At 49.9% G+C, this 16,530-nt stretch overlaps 1 protein-coding gene across 2 annotated transcripts in view; it reads right to left on the bottom strand.

Annotated features, from left to right (window-relative positions):
• Positions 1-5,846: 5,846 nt before the first annotated feature.
• Positions 5,847-16,530, bottom strand: part of KCND3 (potassium voltage-gated channel subfamily D member 3) — a 202,991-nt gene continuing 192,307 nt past the window's right edge. Inside the window, exons 2-7 of one of the 2 annotated variants that reach the window (XM_035017764.1) lie at positions 16,221-16,383; positions 10,258-10,359; positions 9,809-9,898; positions 8,234-8,290; positions 6,826-7,073; positions 5,847-6,108 (exon numbers count right to left, since the gene is read on the bottom strand). In XM_035017764.1, the coding sequence (XP_034873655.1) occupies positions 5,907-6,108; positions 6,826-7,073; positions 8,234-8,290; positions 9,809-9,898; positions 10,258-10,359; positions 16,221-16,383 (862 nt within the window). In that variant the 3' untranslated portion in view covers positions 5,847-5,906. The remainder of the gene's footprint in view (positions 6,109-6,825; positions 7,074-8,233; positions 8,291-9,808; positions 9,899-10,257; positions 10,360-16,220; positions 16,384-16,530) is intronic. The other variant, XM_035017765.1, reaches the window with a different exon arrangement.

Here is a 16,530-nt window from a genome sequence, read left to right as displayed (position 1 = left end):
AGTGACACCTAGTGGGTGATAAGGATATGAGCACCTGAATTTCATAGCCAGCTTCTAAGGCCTTTGAGCACCGTGGATTGGCCTTGATGTTCCACTTCTGTTACGGTTTTCATTGATTGGGATGTGGTTGTGGGGAAATTAAAAGGATTCCCATTGTTGTTGGGAATATGTGTTGTTCACATTATGGTGGAATATGAAAATTCCTGTTCTCATTACCTAAATCAGATTAGATATCTTGAAGAAGATACCTAATCCAGTACCCCCATTCTTAAGATGAAACACACTGAAACCAAGAGAAAAGTGCCTGATGGGAAGTCATGCAAGGAAGCGACAGGACCTAAATGTGAGCCTCCGTGACCTAATCCCAGAGCTTCCTGCTGTACCCTACACAGCATTTCATTTTGGGGGTTCTTTTTAGTTTCAGACCCTGGTTTAGATGGACTAAAGATTCTGTATTCTCAGCAGAACCAGCACTGATATGTAAAGGCATATCAGTATTCTGTATTCTTTCAGTAATTCAGGGCTGGGGCTCAAAACAGAGCTGTTGACAAAGGCAACCCAGTGCTTGTGGACATCCCTGACTAAAGCATACAAGCGGGCAAGAACCATGGTCTGTGTTGTAGAGGGGTTGCTTGCACTGAGGGGGGGGGGGAGGAGGAAAGATGAGACCACTCCATCAGCACCCTCCGGAGATGCTGTGGCTTTTCTCTGGCAAGAGAGAAAGCCCCTCTGTGTTCAAACTATCCTTTTTTTCTAGTGGATAGCCAGGAGAATTGGTATGAAAATAAACATTCATAATCACTTTAGGGTTTGTGGCACATAGTCTGTTTAATCCAGATCGGATACATCAGGTACAGCAGTGGCACATGACTCAGTACTGTAAATGATAATACGTTTTAACATATGCACTACAGTTTCAAAAGAAGACGACAGGAAACTCAAGAGGTTTTGTTTTTTTTTTTTTTTTCCATAGAAAGTTTTCACGTTTATCTTCCTGCAGTTTTGTACAGTATTTCTTCTTTGCCGTTGAGATGTTGGTAAGCAAAGCCCATTTATTATATGAAAATAGAAAAGAACACACTTGATGTTTTTCACGATAACATTAACGGAGGGGGGTGACCTCTAAGGAAAACATTACACTGGAATGTCTGATTATCAAAAATATACCATCCCTCCCACCTCCCAGGTTTGTAAAATAGTCTATTGGTCCAAGGAGCCCCCCAGGACTTGGGTCAGTGCCCTACACTGGTTTGGAGTGACATCATCCAGTGTAGTTAAGTAACCTGCTAAGATAAATGTCATTCCCACACTTGATGAGAAAAACATAGAACATTCTGAATAGAAAACAAGACTCAGAAGGAACCCTTTAAAGCTGTTTCTTTTTCTGATAGCCACTTTCTCTTCATGATGCTGTTTGGGCTCCAAGGGTCATGGGTCATAAAAATGCTTTTCCTTCGTCCAGTCATTTTAAAGCTTTGCAAATGATGCGATTTCATAAGGAAATCAGAAAGGGAAAATAAAAGTCTTCCAGGTTCCCGTTTGTCATGGTTACCATGCCAACTAGTTTAGAAGGGAAACTAATATTGCCTTAGATTAACAGCATTGGGATCTTTCTGCCTTGTAGTGACCTGATGATGGAAGGGAGGGAGCCTGGACCACTGGAATTCATTAATAACCTCAGAATCTAGGTTTAGCTCCATTTCAACCACTACCTCTGCAAAGTTAAGAAGACAAGGAAAAAAAATCTAGGTACATGTTTCAATGTACACTTTTCCTGCCTATATTCTGAAGAATAAGTGATATGATCCTGAACTGCAGGAATCATAGTTTGAAAACTAGGTAAAGTCCTCAGCACGTCTACAGGGTGGCTCTCATTAATCATGGATCAGCATTAACTGTCCACTTTAATTTCTGTTCAAATTCTTTGTTTCTCTTAGTTTCACTTTTCTACTTGCTGACCTTAAACTCCTGTGTGATTGTAGATTAATGTGTTCAACTGTCACTGAGAATATCTGGTCTTTCAAGCAGGAATCTGCGCAGTTAGTCCTGAACTTGACACGTTAAGGGCATAGGGGATGAAAGCGAAATAGTACAGTTTGCTTCTGGAGGTCCTGGTTCAGGGTGGTTCTGATGGAATGCTTCCTCCCCCTAATCACCACCCTGGAAATCCAAGTATTAAAGATAGAAGCAAACCCCAGAGTAATGCAATATGATGTGGGAGAAAAATCTTAGGACAAGATGTCTAAGCCCTGGATTGCAATCAGTTCTGCCACTAACTTGCCTTATGAACTTGGATAAGTCACTCAGCTTCTTCCTGCTTGTTTTCCTTCTCTGTGGATCCAGGACTTAGTCACTTGACCTACTACCATCAGAGGTTGTAGTAAGGATCCAAAGACTCTAGAAGATACGCTTTGAAATGTATCAGCCCTCTCTTCAATGAGAAGAGGTAGCATTTGGCTGAAGGAAAACTGTTCGCTTGTTCGCCTTTTTCTTTTTTTTTTTCTTTTTTTGGACAGAATTGATAGTCCATAGCTGGTTCTAACCAGGGCATGGTAGTTTCAAAAGGATGGTCTGTATCAGTACAGTCAAATTTTTCCCAAGGCCCGTGTCCAAGTCGTATTGACATTTACATAAGACTATGCCTCTAGTTACAGCATGTATTCTTTGATGGATCTTCTCCGAAGCGTCGTTCCTTCAAGAGGTAACAAGTGTAGTGGAGAAAGCATTAGACTAACAGCCAAGTGACTTCGGTTCTGGTCCTGGTTAGGACATTAATGACTGCATGATCTTGAGCAAGTCACTTCATTTCTCTGGGCCTCAGCCTTCTATACTGTAAGGTATTCCTTAATCCCTTCTAGTTCTGATATATTCTTAATACTATGTTTTCTAAGTTTCCATTCGTTTGAACGTAGCCTATAATAATAATTATTTTTTAACACTCTCTAATGCTGAGTGGCATCGAATGGGGTAAGTGGATTTGGGAATCTTCTATTATACTGAAGTGGTTCAGGAACTATGAAAGCTCAAGAGTCATTTCCCCTGAAAGCCACTGCTTCCAGAAAGCCCTGATATCCTGGTTCTTCAGTCACTGGTCAATGAATTAGATTTATTACACCGATTCAGCACACTTAGGCCTTTTAGTTGACTTACAGAAGTCTTCCAGCAATGTAGTCTTGCTGTATTCTGTTGTGTAGATGCGCCATTTTCCTGGGTTGACATCTCTTGGACCAGAGGTGAGCTGGGTCTCTTATCCCTGGCTAAGTCTACACTGGGGGATGGAGATGGAAGGGGATAGTCTAAAGTCTTTTAGGAACCGGCATAATGTGGGATTTAGACATGAAGTTGAAGGAACACAAAACAGTTCATTAGGGTCAAAAAATGAGAAATTATTTGAGACATGATTTTTAAAAACGTGTTCATTAATTTTTGTGGGAAGCGCTAAAATGCTCCCTTGGTGCACTATCAAACAGATCCTGGGTTGGATATTGTCATTATTCTAATCCTGTGATGACCTGTTCTTAAACACGGGCACTTTCTATATGTATGTAACCATGTTCTTATTTTCCTCTTTATCCCTTACCCCACTCAGTTTTTATGATGTAAACTTAGATACTACAATATTCCTAACTTTGTTCCATTACCATTCTTTCAAAGGAAAAATTCCATTTCTAGTCCTGTGCCTGACCTCTACATGGAGTCCAGCCCAGGCTTTTGCCTTCCCTAATGGGATATGTGTATGAAGTGAGTGGATTCAAGTACTTATTCTCAGGTGTGTTTAGGTTGGTGGTGTTGTGTTTGTGTGTGTGTGGGGGTGTACACATATATTCCTTTGTAGTTGTAAAGCTTTTCTGTCTACTTAGATTGCAGGCTCAGAAGGCCAAAACCACCCCATTCTCATGGGGTGATTTCCCCCTCATGAAGCCAGACCCAGAGAAAGGACTCAATCGGTGGTCAGCAAGGAGAGCAGCCTCCCCGTCCTCTGCCCACCTGGCCACCTTCTGGTTAGAGGCCACCTCAGAATCCACTGACCTTCCCCTCACACAGGGTCACTAGAGCTGGGGCTTCATTAGGAGCTGGGGCCATAGGGAAGCCCACAAAAGGTGTTTTGTAGGTTCCCGACTGGTGAAACTTGTCTGGATGGTTGTGGTGGGCAGAGAGGTCCTTGGCCTACAGTGAAACTGCTGATCACTAACCTGTAGAATGGATGAGGGGCTTCTATATCTCAGAGCCCAGACTAGAGAGACCGCAACTGGGGAGGGTGGGCAGGGGCTTGTCACTAACCCTGAGGCCCACCTGCCTGCCTACAAGCAGTGAAAAATGGTAGGAGGCTTCCAGAAATGCTTTCCCAGTCCCCCCAGGGTACAAACCACTTGAACAGGTTCTCCAAAAGTAACATCACTTCCCTTGCACGGAGGTGATCAGGCTTCACCCACACTTCAGTTACCTTTGGGGACATCAGGCCTGAAGACCCTTCAGACCTCAAACATTTTTCAGGCCAGGTAAGAATCATTTAGAATTGCTTACTTGCTTTCACACGTTGGAGCATCCTTCATGAAGCGCACAGGCTTAATCATCTGCAGCCTCTGGATGGGAGTTACCTCAGTCATAAGGTAAGTCGGAAGCTTGCCTTTTCTGCAAGAAACTGCTTATAGGGCCTCTTGGCAGAATTCTGGATGGGCTTTATGGTGGGTCTTGAAAGAAGGGTACATAACAAGGTGCTCCAGCGGCCGACTACAGCTGTGAGCCCTGGGTTCTTCTGTTCTCTCTTCGCTAGCACACGCCTGACTCCACTGTGCCTCCTAGGTCTTGGCTATTTTCTGTGTCAAGATCCCAGTGTGAAAAATCTGGTCATTCCCTTTTTTTCCCCCAGAAATGGAAACTGCAAAGACCACCCCTGCAAGGGAAGCACTTTGTTCTATAAAGTGGACTTCCCTCATCCCTAAACTCTTCCGTTTTAGCTTTATTCTCTTCTTTTACACAGCCGCACTCACACAACTATAACTCCCAGGCATGAGTCTGCAGGTGCTTGGAAGTGGAGAAGGCTTTACTAACATGTCTCAGGATCACCGGGGTCCATGTAGAGACAGATGGCTGGACACAGAGAAGAACAGCCAGGGGGGTGAAGCAGAGAGGTACAGAGACAAAGGACAGACGGAGGGAAAGTGTTGCTGTGTGGTCAGTTGGCAGCTCTGTGCAGGTCAGCTGGGCAGTGGGGGCCCAGGCTCAGTTGACCTCACCCACCTGGGGGAATGGAGAGAGAACTCAGCAATAACTGACTTCTTAGCCTAAAAGCTTCTGCTATAAAAGGAGAAAGAAAAACAAAAACAAAAACAAAACAAAACCCTCACAAAATGCATTGTTTTGGTTCAAAGGTATTGGGTCCATGGAGAAAAATATTTCACAAAAATCCGTTGGTGTTTTGTTTTCCACCTTTTCCCATGAATAAATATTATCCATTAAGAGCCTTGAAAAAGGTGCTTAAATACACAGTGTTATATTTTCTTCCTGTTTTGCATGTGACAACTCGGCCTCTGTGCTGTTCTTGGTCTTGTATTTTCCTCACCCGGGTCTCCAGAAACAACTGCTATTGGGTCTGAGGCTACCCCCTCCAGGCCCTGTCCTGGCACGCAGCCTCTACACCCCCCACCCCCCACCGCCATCCCATCTCCCACCCCCCTCCCTTCCTCTGGCCCCAGCGAGATGCCACGGCCACGGCCACGCCAGCAGCAGTGAACCTCAAGTGCCCTTTGCTGCCTCCTTTTCCTTCCAGGCACAAGTCTCAGTGCTAGGGGTGCAACGGGGCCGGCAGAAAGTGGGGAAGGGAGGGGAGAGAGTGGTGCCAGTGGCCACCCACATGCCAGCCCCCTTCACTCCCACTCCCCGCACGGGCCCTCTGTCCAGTGGTTTTACAAGGCGGAGACCTTGACGACATTGCTGGCTACGGAAGGAATGTTCGTGTTGGGGCCGGGGCTGGCAGGGGGTGGCCGACTTTCCCCCTCTGGGGTTCGCGCTGGGGGGGTGGGGATGCTGATGATGGCTGTGGTGATCTGGGATGTTTTGCAGTTTGGTCTCAGTCCGTCATCTGCTTTCAAATTAAGGCTGGAGCGACTGAGATAAAAAAAAGAGTGAGTTGGTGATGGTGCTTCTTGCTAGTGTCCCCTAGCGTCCCTGACCCCCCCCACATGTCTAGCTCACTGTAACTAGGAGGAAGCTCCCACGTCCCTCTGTCTCTGCTTTTGGTAATCAGCCTGTCACTCTCCATTCTAATTATTATTTCTGACAATTGCGAAGTCCTGTATACTGGGCTTTGGAATTCAGAGTATGCGGTTTTTTTTTTCTCCCTGCCATAGACGTTTACCTATCCTTTGTGGCATTTGAATTTTGTTTTCCCTGAGTCCCTTGCAACTCACTGGAGGTAGTGGAAAGTGGCCTAAGTATAAGCAGAGAAGGAAGGGAAAAGGTCAGTCTGTGGTTCAAAGTCAGCCTGGGATAAGCCATGTCTAACACAATTGTGAAAATTGTTTCCCTGGGAAAACGATCCGTTCTTTGCACTAGGGGAGGTGTTTTTCTTTGTTTTGTTTTTTTGTTTCCCAGTTACTGTTTCTGGTATCTAACCCCACATTGGGCCTACACCTGCTATGGTACCCTCCCAAGCAAATGAAGGGCCTTTGGGTTAACTTGCAAAGATAAGGAAGGTGGAGGGGGCTCATGCATTACATAAAGGGAAGGAGGGCTCACTTGGGGCTCTCCTAAGGCCGAGGCTGTTCCCTTCTGGGACCGGCAGGACTTAAGCCTTGGGGAGTGATGGGGCTGGAAGCCACCCACCTGGTAGTGAGGGAGGGCTGCTCACTGCCCTGGATGTGGATCGTGCTGAGCTCTTGCATGCTGCGCAGGCGAGTGGCTGGCAGGTTGGAGTTGGGCAGGTGCGTGGTCTTCTTACTACGACGGGAGCAGCAGGTGGTAGTGAGGCCCGGGTGACTGGACAGTGAGGGACTTCTTGTGGACGGGTAGTTCTGCATCGAGCTCTCCATACAGTTCTGCTCAAACATCTGCTCATCTATGAACTCGTGGTTCTGTGGGAAGCAGAAGGAGAAGAGGTAGGAAAAGGAGATGGGGAAGGAGGGGGATGAGCCCCCGTGTGCCGTGTAGCTGCCTGTCTCTGTCTGGGCGTCGAGAGGAGGGATCCCAGCGGCCTGGAGCATGGAGAAGCATTCGGGAGGGGCGATGTCCCACAGGCATCAAATGCAGAAAGAAAAAGATTCCTATTGGCAGCCCTGGTCATCAGGTTGAAGGGTGGGGACTGCAGCCATTAAATCGTGATGGGACACACACCCCATCTACAGCTTTGAGCTGACGGGACACAGAGGACCTGGAGGGATTTAGTGGCATCCTCAGAGCTAGAAGCAGACTTGACTTACTTTGCAGGGTTTGCACAGGATCTCCTGGAGGTGGCAGGTAAGGAGTCACTGACCCTGGGGAGTGGGTACGCTAGGCAGTCTTGAATGCTGGGTTGGATTTAATGGGTAAGATCCTTATGAATCTTGGGTACGTGTGAGATATAAGCTTTTGAAGGCACTGGATTATTCATGGAATTGGGAGAACTTTGCTCTTGAAGGCCAGTGGGGTCTGTCAGGGTTATGATTTCTTTAATTTTTTTGTTCCCCCCCTCCACCTGATTATGGGATGCAGATCCTTAATATATCTGGAGGCACAGGATTCCCTAAGTCAAATATAAGCAGGGGAAGGAATGTTAACAGCCTCCTGGTGCTGAACCCGGGATAACCGAAAAAAAAAAAAAAAAAAGGCTGTTTGGTCAAGGTGACTAAAAACCTATGGTATTAATGGTCTGGGTGAGGCTGCCATTCTGGAGAGAATAAGCATGAGAAGAGCGTGCAGAGAGAGACCAGCCCTGGCAGCCAGTACCAGGAGCCCCTGCGGAGCTGGGGAAGGGGCCCAGGGACACTCACAGGGGACCAATATGGCTGCCATGTTCTGCCACCCTCTCTAAGCCCTTGGGGAGGTCAAAGGAGGGAAGCAGAAAAGCAGTCAGGTAGTTCAGCACAAACACCCCAAAGCCTGAGCTGCTGCTGGGAGTGGCAGTAGAGGTAGGAAAAGCCCCAGAAGAATTGATAGCACATGCAGAGAACCAGACCAGGGGGTAAAAAGAGGAGAATCCACAGACTCAGAATATTCAGAGAGAAACACATCAATTGAATTTTTAAAAAAGTGATACCTTGATGGTGGAGGTTCGTACAGATAACAGGGGATCATCCACAAGATAGGACAACCCCTACAGGACAACATGCCAACAGAAGATAAAAACACCATTGATTGTACATTCCAGCATTCCCAAGCTCAGTTCTGACATTCAGTCCCTCCATCCCAGCATTCCACCCGGGAGTCCAACATTCCACCCCTTGTTCCAACACAACCCTGTTCAAACCCCACATTCATTCCTTCCATCCCAACATTCTGCTTCTTCTAGCCCAACATTCCTCCCCTGAAGTCCAGCATTCCATCTCTTTCACCCCAGCACCCCCGCCCCACAATCCGACATTCACTCCCGCAAATTCAGCATTCCATCCCTTCAATGCCAACATTCCAGCCCCTCAAACCCAAACATCTTTACCCATATCCTTTCAGTTGACACATTCCACCCAGCACATGCAACTTGGAAAGGGCAGTTGGGTCCGGGCCTATCCCGTTGGCAAGCTCTGAGTCTTTGAGAGAAGTTCTAGATATACATATACAGTTCTTAACAGTAAGACATATTTGATAAGTCCTGGAAACTAGGGTTCTCCGAGTACTTTCCCATTTGGGAAGCCCTCTTTGGGTTCAACTGCCATCCACAGTATCCACACTTGGCTCACAGTAAGAGTCATCTGACGTCTATTCCCCCTGCACCTAGAGGCCAGGATATGGGACATTCAGAAGTAGAAACTTCCTTCCCTAGGGTGCTGAGCCCTGACCCTGGGCTCTCTGGGGAGGGCGGGCCTAGAAAGAACAGGGAAGAGTTGCACTTTGTCTCTCTTGGGTTGTCCACCCTGACTTCTCCTCTTCCCTACTGTTCCTGGCACTTTTTGCCAAGGGTCAAGGATTGGCCCCACTGCCCTTCCTTTCAGTCTGTTTGTGGGGCACAGGCAACATGCCACATTCCAGCTACAGCATCCTAAACCATGGCTCTATTTTAACAAGAAGTCTTGCAGAATCTGAACTCCTTGGGCGCTGCAGGGTGACTAAGAGGGAGCGGTACCCATACAATCCCTGGCTAGAGAAATATAGGCACCGCCTCCTTCATTCACTGTCCTCTAAGGAGCAGTGTAGGGAGCAAAAGGGACCTACACGTTGCATCAGCCTAGCCCCAGGGACAGGACAAAAACTGATGCCCTTCTCCACTGTCCTGTAGCAACCTAGGATAAATTCAGCCCGAGTTTTGAAGAGTGATGCCCATCCGGACTGAGAAACAGAGGCGGAGCCCTCAGCTCTCAGTAACCATGAAAACACGGCTCTAGGGGCCCTGTGGGGGTGTGCAGAAAAGCTGGGGGCAATGAGCTTCTCTGTTGCTGCAGGACGGAGCTGGCCTCCGACCCTGGAGACTGCGCCCCGCCCCCCTCCTTGGGGTCTTCCTCCTGAGGGCGGACAGAGACCTCGTGGCTACTCTTTGGATCTGAAGGGGACAGACTCGGACATCTGCAGCCTGGGCCCGGGGCGAGGATGTGGGCACAGAGCTCTCCCCTTGTGAGCTCCAGCCCTCAGAGAGGAGGGTGGGAGTCAGGGGTGAGAAGGGGCGCGGCGGGCTGGGACTCACAGTGGTTTTCTCTAGACAGTGCAGCAGGTGGTGGTGCTGGCTCTCGGCGAGTGACGTGCTCTTGCCCACGTGCCCCTCCTCTGGGGTGCCCTAATCAGAAAAGAGGAGAGGCTGCGGATCACGCTGGTGGCTCCTCCCGTCTTCTCCATGTCCTTCGTTTCTCCACAGGAGGTGGGAGGGCCCCAGAAAAATCGGGATGAACCAAATTTCAGGGTCACCAGAGAACATGCTAGCTCTGGAGCTGGGGGCCCTGGGTCTTCAGCTGGGTCCAGGGTAGTGGTGAGAATCCCATGGGAGAGGGTCCGTGGAGGGGTGCTCCCGGGAGAAGGTCTGGAAACATGTCCTTCTTAGGGTTCACACTGGGGCTTTGGGGGTGGTGGTGCCCCTGGAAAGAGAAAAGAAGCCCGTCTCCCCTCCCTCTCCCCAGCCCAGGCCCTGCAGGCACCTACCATCAGCTCCATGGCCTCTGTGAGGAGTCCGTTGCGCTTGCTGTGCAGGTAGGCGTTGGAGCTGCCTGTCTTGGCCACACGGATCCTGGCAAGGCGGGCCTTCTGTGATAGGCAGAGAAAAAAAAGAGTGAGCGAGCCTGAGAGACCAGACAGCGAGCCTGGCAAAGCCAGTGACAGCAGGCCGTCCCGGCACGGCTGCGTTCTCAGGGATGCCTGATGAAGGGGAGGAAGCGGCTTCTTCCCAGCCACTTACGGATCTCTGTCCGCAGACCCTGGCCCTGGGTCTGAGACTCTGCGTACCCACTCGGTGCAGCCTGGTCCTGGTCAGAGTTCCCAGGGGTCTCTACTCACCTCTCCAGCCTTGGTGCAATCCCGGCAGCAGAAATACCACTCATCAAAGCCCTGCCTCCTCCCAAAAGCTTCATGACCTTTACCTACTCGGTCTCGCACTAGAGTATTTCTCATCTCTAACTGGATCGCCAGCTCTAGAAAGGAGCATGGGTTATCTCACCCAGCTGTAGACCCAGGGCCCCCAGCTCCAGAGCTAGCATGTTCTCTGGTGAACCTGAAATTTGGTTCACCCCGATTTTTCTGGGGCCCTCCCACCTCCTGTGGAGAAACGAAGGACATGGAGAAGACGGGATATCCCGACACTCCTCGAGGGCCCGGGGCCCTTCCCTGTACCCAGCAGGTGCCCAAACATCAGTTAATTAGGAGAAAAGCAAGGAGTGTGCATCCTGTGCCCTTCAACATGTCTTCACTTCCTCCCTTCTTTCTATTTTGCCCTTAGCACTTATGACTAAGGGAGGATACGGTGTCTGCGTTTACCTTGCCACTGCCTCCCAGAATGTAAATTCCTTGCGGGCAGGCGTTTTCGTTTTGTTCACGGATGTATCCCCATGGCCTGGTAATTTTTAAATCAGTAAAAGTCTTTAAAATCGCAGGTCTGTTTTGGGGTGTGGATGCATGCATGGAGGGGCCAATACGTGTCCGTGCTTGTTGGGGGCGAGAGCAGGTGCACGCGCGTGTGACGCGGTGGCCCACTGCCTGTGTGTGAGAGGGGAGGATGGAACACATTTTCACACACTGCTCTGGCTTTAACTAGGACAACTGGAACGCTCCCCGGCCCCAGCCTGGGAGGCCCCAGCAGGTCCCCTGCAGGGGGGCCGTCGGGTATCTCAAGGCAAGCGTGCATCTGTCCTGCTTGCAGAGGCAGGGGGAGGCGGGACCCACTGGGCACGCCGGCTGCTCCTGTCTTTCCTAATAGCCATAATCAGTGGCACCGCGACGCCAGCACAACCACGGAGGGAGGTCCAAGAGGAAAGGGGCTTTGGGAGAAGGGTTCCTGCTGGTTTACAGAAATGCAGCCAGAGTCTGGGCTCCTGCAGATCTATGTAGAAGCAGCTCTAGGTCCACGCCGCTGGAAGCAAAGGAGCCCACAGGGACTCACAGGTGATCTGGGCCAGAGGAGCCCCTCCCCTGCCTTTGTGAAAGTCCGCTGTAACTTCGCCATGGACTCCGAGCAGGACAACAGGCCTTGGGAAACTGTGGCAATTTCCGTGTCTCCGTCTACCTCTCCCCAGCAAGGGGAAGCGTCCCTTCCGAGTGTCCTGCTGGGCTGTCGCGTGTGCTAAAAAGAGGCCAGGGAGTCGGCTTCAGGCTGTCAACGGAAGCACAAGGACACACTAGGTCTCTGGTTTCCTGTGGCCTGCGTGTCCCCACGGGGACAGCTCGACTCCCTTTCCTGGCTTCTGAATACGGGGAAGAGGCCAGGGCTTGGGCCCGGCGGATCTGCCTGTGAGTCGGAGGGAGAGCGCTTCTCTAGATGGTGAGAGCGGAAAGGGGGATCCGGCTGGGAAAGGATGACAAGGAAAGCGAGGAAGCCCTGTCAGTCCTCTTCTCTCTGGGCCAAGAACTTTCATCCCAGGCCCAGGACCGCGCCAGCCCTACCCTCAGCGACACGTCTACATTCAAGCACGTTGCTCATCATTTGAGGATGTGGCTGTTATTGCCTTGGGTGAGGACTGGGTGTTGAGAGCTGCATATGGAAATCCAATTGTGTCAAGCTCATTATAGCCTTCTAAAATTTGCGCCACTTAGAGCCAGACCTTTCTTGTATCTGGGGTCTGTCTTCATTACTTTCTAGAGATGAAAGATTCTCCTGTTCTCCTTTGTGGCACTTCTTTTAATCTTATCTTACCCTGGGCTCTATTAAAGCAACAGATTATCATATCAAATGCACAACACTGTTTAATCATTTCCCACACAGGATAAAGAGGTTTGCAATATATTTACAGAACCATACCCGGCACGTGAAATTTGGTGAGGATTTCTCGTTTGACTTTGAGCTCCTGAGAGCCAGAGTCTGGCTTACGCATATTTTTATCTTCGGCGTCTGACACAGGGCTGTGCACGGAGCAGGCGTTCAAGCCAGGCTGGTGAGGACCCAGGAAGGAGAATGGTCCTTCCCAGTCGGTCAGAAATCCATTAATAAGGCCCTGGTCATGGGCCCATCCCTGTGTGGTCTGGTCAGCCTCTCCCTCCTCCACTGGCCAGGAGCACAACGTGAGAGGTTAAAAGAGAATGTGGCCGTCATCTAGGCTATTTTGAAGACAAGAAAATGGAGGCTTTGAGGGGAAGTAACTACTCCAGGACAAAGCAGCAAGGCTGGTGGGGGTGGGGTGGGGGCTTCTGCTCAGGTCTCTCTACCTTCGGGCCAAATGCTGCCTCCATAACAGCCCTCTTCCTGAATTTCAACGCCTGCCAGGCAAGTTTCTAAACTGGATGAGCTAGGCCCAGGAAGTTGCAGTTTCAGCAGGGATGGAGATTCCAGGGTTGGAGGAGAGGTCCGGAAGGAGGATGCTCCCACTCTCGGTATGATTCCAGGGGCTGTCTGGGTCACGAGTATTGACATGTCTTGCCCAGGAGAGTCAGGAGAAGGAAAAAGAGGGAGACATGGGAAAAGCCACAGGAGAACACGGCCAATTGCACTCTCGGGCGTTCATCCCAGAGAAATGAGAAGTTACGTTCACACAGAAACCTGTTCATGAATGTTCACAGCAGCTTTACTTGTAACAACCAAAAACGTGGTTTGTATAGTCCCATGGCACGGGATACATCTATGCCATGGGATACTGCCCAGCAAGAAAAAGGAATGGACTATTGATACTTATAAACCTGGATGCATCTGCAGGAATTATGTGAAATGGAAAAAAACAAAACCGAAAACAACCTCCAAAGGTTACCTACTGCACGAATCCATTTATGTAGCATTTTTGAAATGAAAACATTGAGTAAATGGAGGATAGGTAAATGGTTGCCGGGGGTTAGGGATGGGGTAGAGGTAGGGTGGGAGGAATGCTTATGGTGCTGGAACGGTTCAGCACCTTGACTGAGGTGATGGAGGCATGAAGCTGCCTGGCATCAAACTTCACACACACTCACACACACACACACACACACACTCCCACACATGAGTACACGTAATACTAGGGAAGTCTAGAATAGGATTCGTGGATTGTATCAACATCCATACCTGGGTACTGATAATCTTATAACTTACATGTGAATCTATGCTTAGCTCAGTAAAAATCCAGATGTTCCCTTCTCTCTGTCCACTGCTAGACGTCCTTACTCGATCTTCAATTCACTTGGCTTCGAGAACCTAGCCTCTGAAGCCAAGAGTTGTGGAGTTCGTTTCAGTAACAACCCCAAGCAAACCAGTTGTGTTGGGAAGCGGTGACAACTTCTTAAGCCTTCCCTTTACAGCGGAGGCCGGGGGAGCTTTTTCCTTCAGGGCTGTCTAGCTCCTGAGTGCGTGGTCTGGGCTGAGAACTACCAGCTTCCCTGACCTCCTCCCTGTCCCATGTCTCCACCGCCACGAAGTCTCCTGTACCTGCCTTCCTTGCTTTGCAGCGACAGACTCAGTGCTGGAAACAGGCAGTATTCTTGTATTCTTTTTTTTTTTTTTTCCTCTTGCAAGCAGCCCAAGGTGAAAGAGACAGAGCCAGCAACCTTGAGGGGAGACAGTATCCAGGCGAGGTGAAAACACTGTAAATATTTACTCTGACTTCAAAGGGAAAGGGGAGAGGGTGGGGGGAGGCAGAAGGGAGGGAGTGTGGGCTTTAGCAGCTAGAAGGAGGGACGCACCAAGGCTGATTCCTTCTGCATTGTGATCACACAAGATGAGCTTTGTAAGGTCCTGGTGGAAATGATCACTGTTCCATTCTTTGCAGGGGTAAAACGGCAGGGGATGTGATGCTCTGAGAGGTGGGTAAGGGTGTGGGCACACGGAGGGAAAGGTAGCTGCGGGAGCACTTTATAGCCCAGCCTGCCTGGGCACAGCGGTAGGCTAGTGTGTGAGCTGGGGATTCCTTTGACCCCCTACCCCGCTGGACCAGATAGCTGTGTCAGCCCAGCCCCTGGGGGGTGGGGTTGCTCTAGGACCCCTGGTCCTTTCTTGAGGACAGCATAATGAATTTAGATATTGTCCAACATTTACCAGCTGACTCGAACAGGAGAAGGAGATAAGACTTCTATTTCTGGGTGGCTAGCAGGGGGTGGGCGTGGGGAGGCCTGGACCTTGGGTGAAGAGGTAGGAAATGGGTGCCGGAGCAGAGGGAGAGGACAGCACAGAGCCAGAAGATCGATCTAAGGCAGGCTGGCAACATTCAGAGCCAGGTCAAGATAAGTCAAAAGGTATCTCAACCCGGGCTGGGGGCGTGACCACGAGGGCACGCAAAAGGGCCTATGTTGGAAGTGGGAACCAACTGGATTCATTATATAATTGCATAACATATATTATTAAGTATTATTGTACGTAAATTACCATACGTTTCAGAGCTAACGTTCATGAACGTTGTGACTTCATTTCAGACAGCGTATACTGATGTGTTCTGAAATTCTGGATTCCTCTGATATGTCAAGGACGACCTGCTACTTGGTGTTACCCCTGTAAATGGGAGGCCAGTAGCAGGGACCGTGGGGGAGGAAACCACCAGCCACACACACACGGCCTAACACACCGCAGGTGCAGGAAATATTTGTGGAATGAATGAATGACAGAGAGAATAAAATAAGGACATGAAATCTCTGGCCCCCGTTAAGTGACTCTCTCAGCGAGGTCCCCCATCCACTGTACCCAGAAAGGCTCTGACCGAACCTCCTGGAGGTTGGGTGGCTGCTGAAGGGGTACCTATTTCAGCCCAGGAAAACGGGCCCCGTAGTCCTCCCCTTTCCTGATAGGAAGCTGACAAAAGTCACGACCCAAGAACCTTCACGAGCCAGATGCCCTAAGAACGCACCAAAGCCTTCAGCCAGTCTTCCTTTGGCATGGGGGCATTTGACTGCCCTGCCTTCTTAAGCAGTGTATACTGGACATCACCACAAACTATTCTCAGGACCAGTGTCTACTCTCCTGGTCATCAACCGCAGTTCTGTGCCTGAACTGCAAACACCCCGAGGTGACCAAAGCATGTCGTGCCTTTTGTTCTGGAACTCAGTGGCCTCAGAATGTTCTTCTTTCAGAGTATTCACTTTTCTTCTCAGCAAATTTCTGTTCTGTCCCTATGTTTTGTATCGGCTAGCAGAGGGTATTGGAGAGCAATTACATGCCCCAGTAAGCTCCTGGCAGGGACAGGGAGGGGTCTGGGGCACTGAGTGTTGGTGGCTGAGGTCTTGAAGGGGAAGCCAGGGCTCAAGGAAATTGCACAGAACATCCAGGAGGGAGAGAGTCAGCTTATGGATGATTGAGGGCTTGTTGCACTTTGCAGCTGACTGGGGCTCGGACTTGCGATGCAGGACACTGGTCAGTAGGAAGGGACACAAAGCTGCCTTACCTTCAGAAGCTGGAGGCTGGGGGATCAGCCCCAGAAGTCCAGGCCTGGCGACCTGACTGTGACCATGGCACAAGGCCCAAAGCAGAGGGCCAGGCCCCTGTCTGAGCCCCCCAGGCTGAGTCTTACCTTTTGTGCCCTGCGTTTATCGGCTCTCTGATTCTGGTGGTAAATCCGGCTGAAGTTGGAAACGATCACAGGGACCGGCAGGGCAATGACCAGGACACCACTCAGGGAGCAGATGGAGCCAAAGATCTTCCCTGCAATTGTCTTGGGCACCATATCTCCATATCTGAGAGAGAGAGAGAGAGAGAGAGAGAGAGAGAGAGAAACAGGTGTGAGGAAGAGGGGACACTGGGGAAAAAAGCCAGGCCTCCCTGCCCATCACTCACCCATCCATCCACCTATCCATCCATCCACCTATCCATCCATCCATCCA

Source organism: Mirounga leonina, unplaced genomic scaffold, assembly GCF_011800145.1.
Source record: "Mirounga leonina isolate KUSES-001 unplaced genomic scaffold, KU_Mleo_1.0 Mir_173, whole genome shotgun sequence".
NCBI lineage: Eukaryota > Metazoa > Chordata > Mammalia > Carnivora > Phocidae > Mirounga > Mirounga leonina.
Note: the sequence above shows the minus strand (reverse complement) of the source record. Positions and strands in the feature narration are given on the sequence as shown.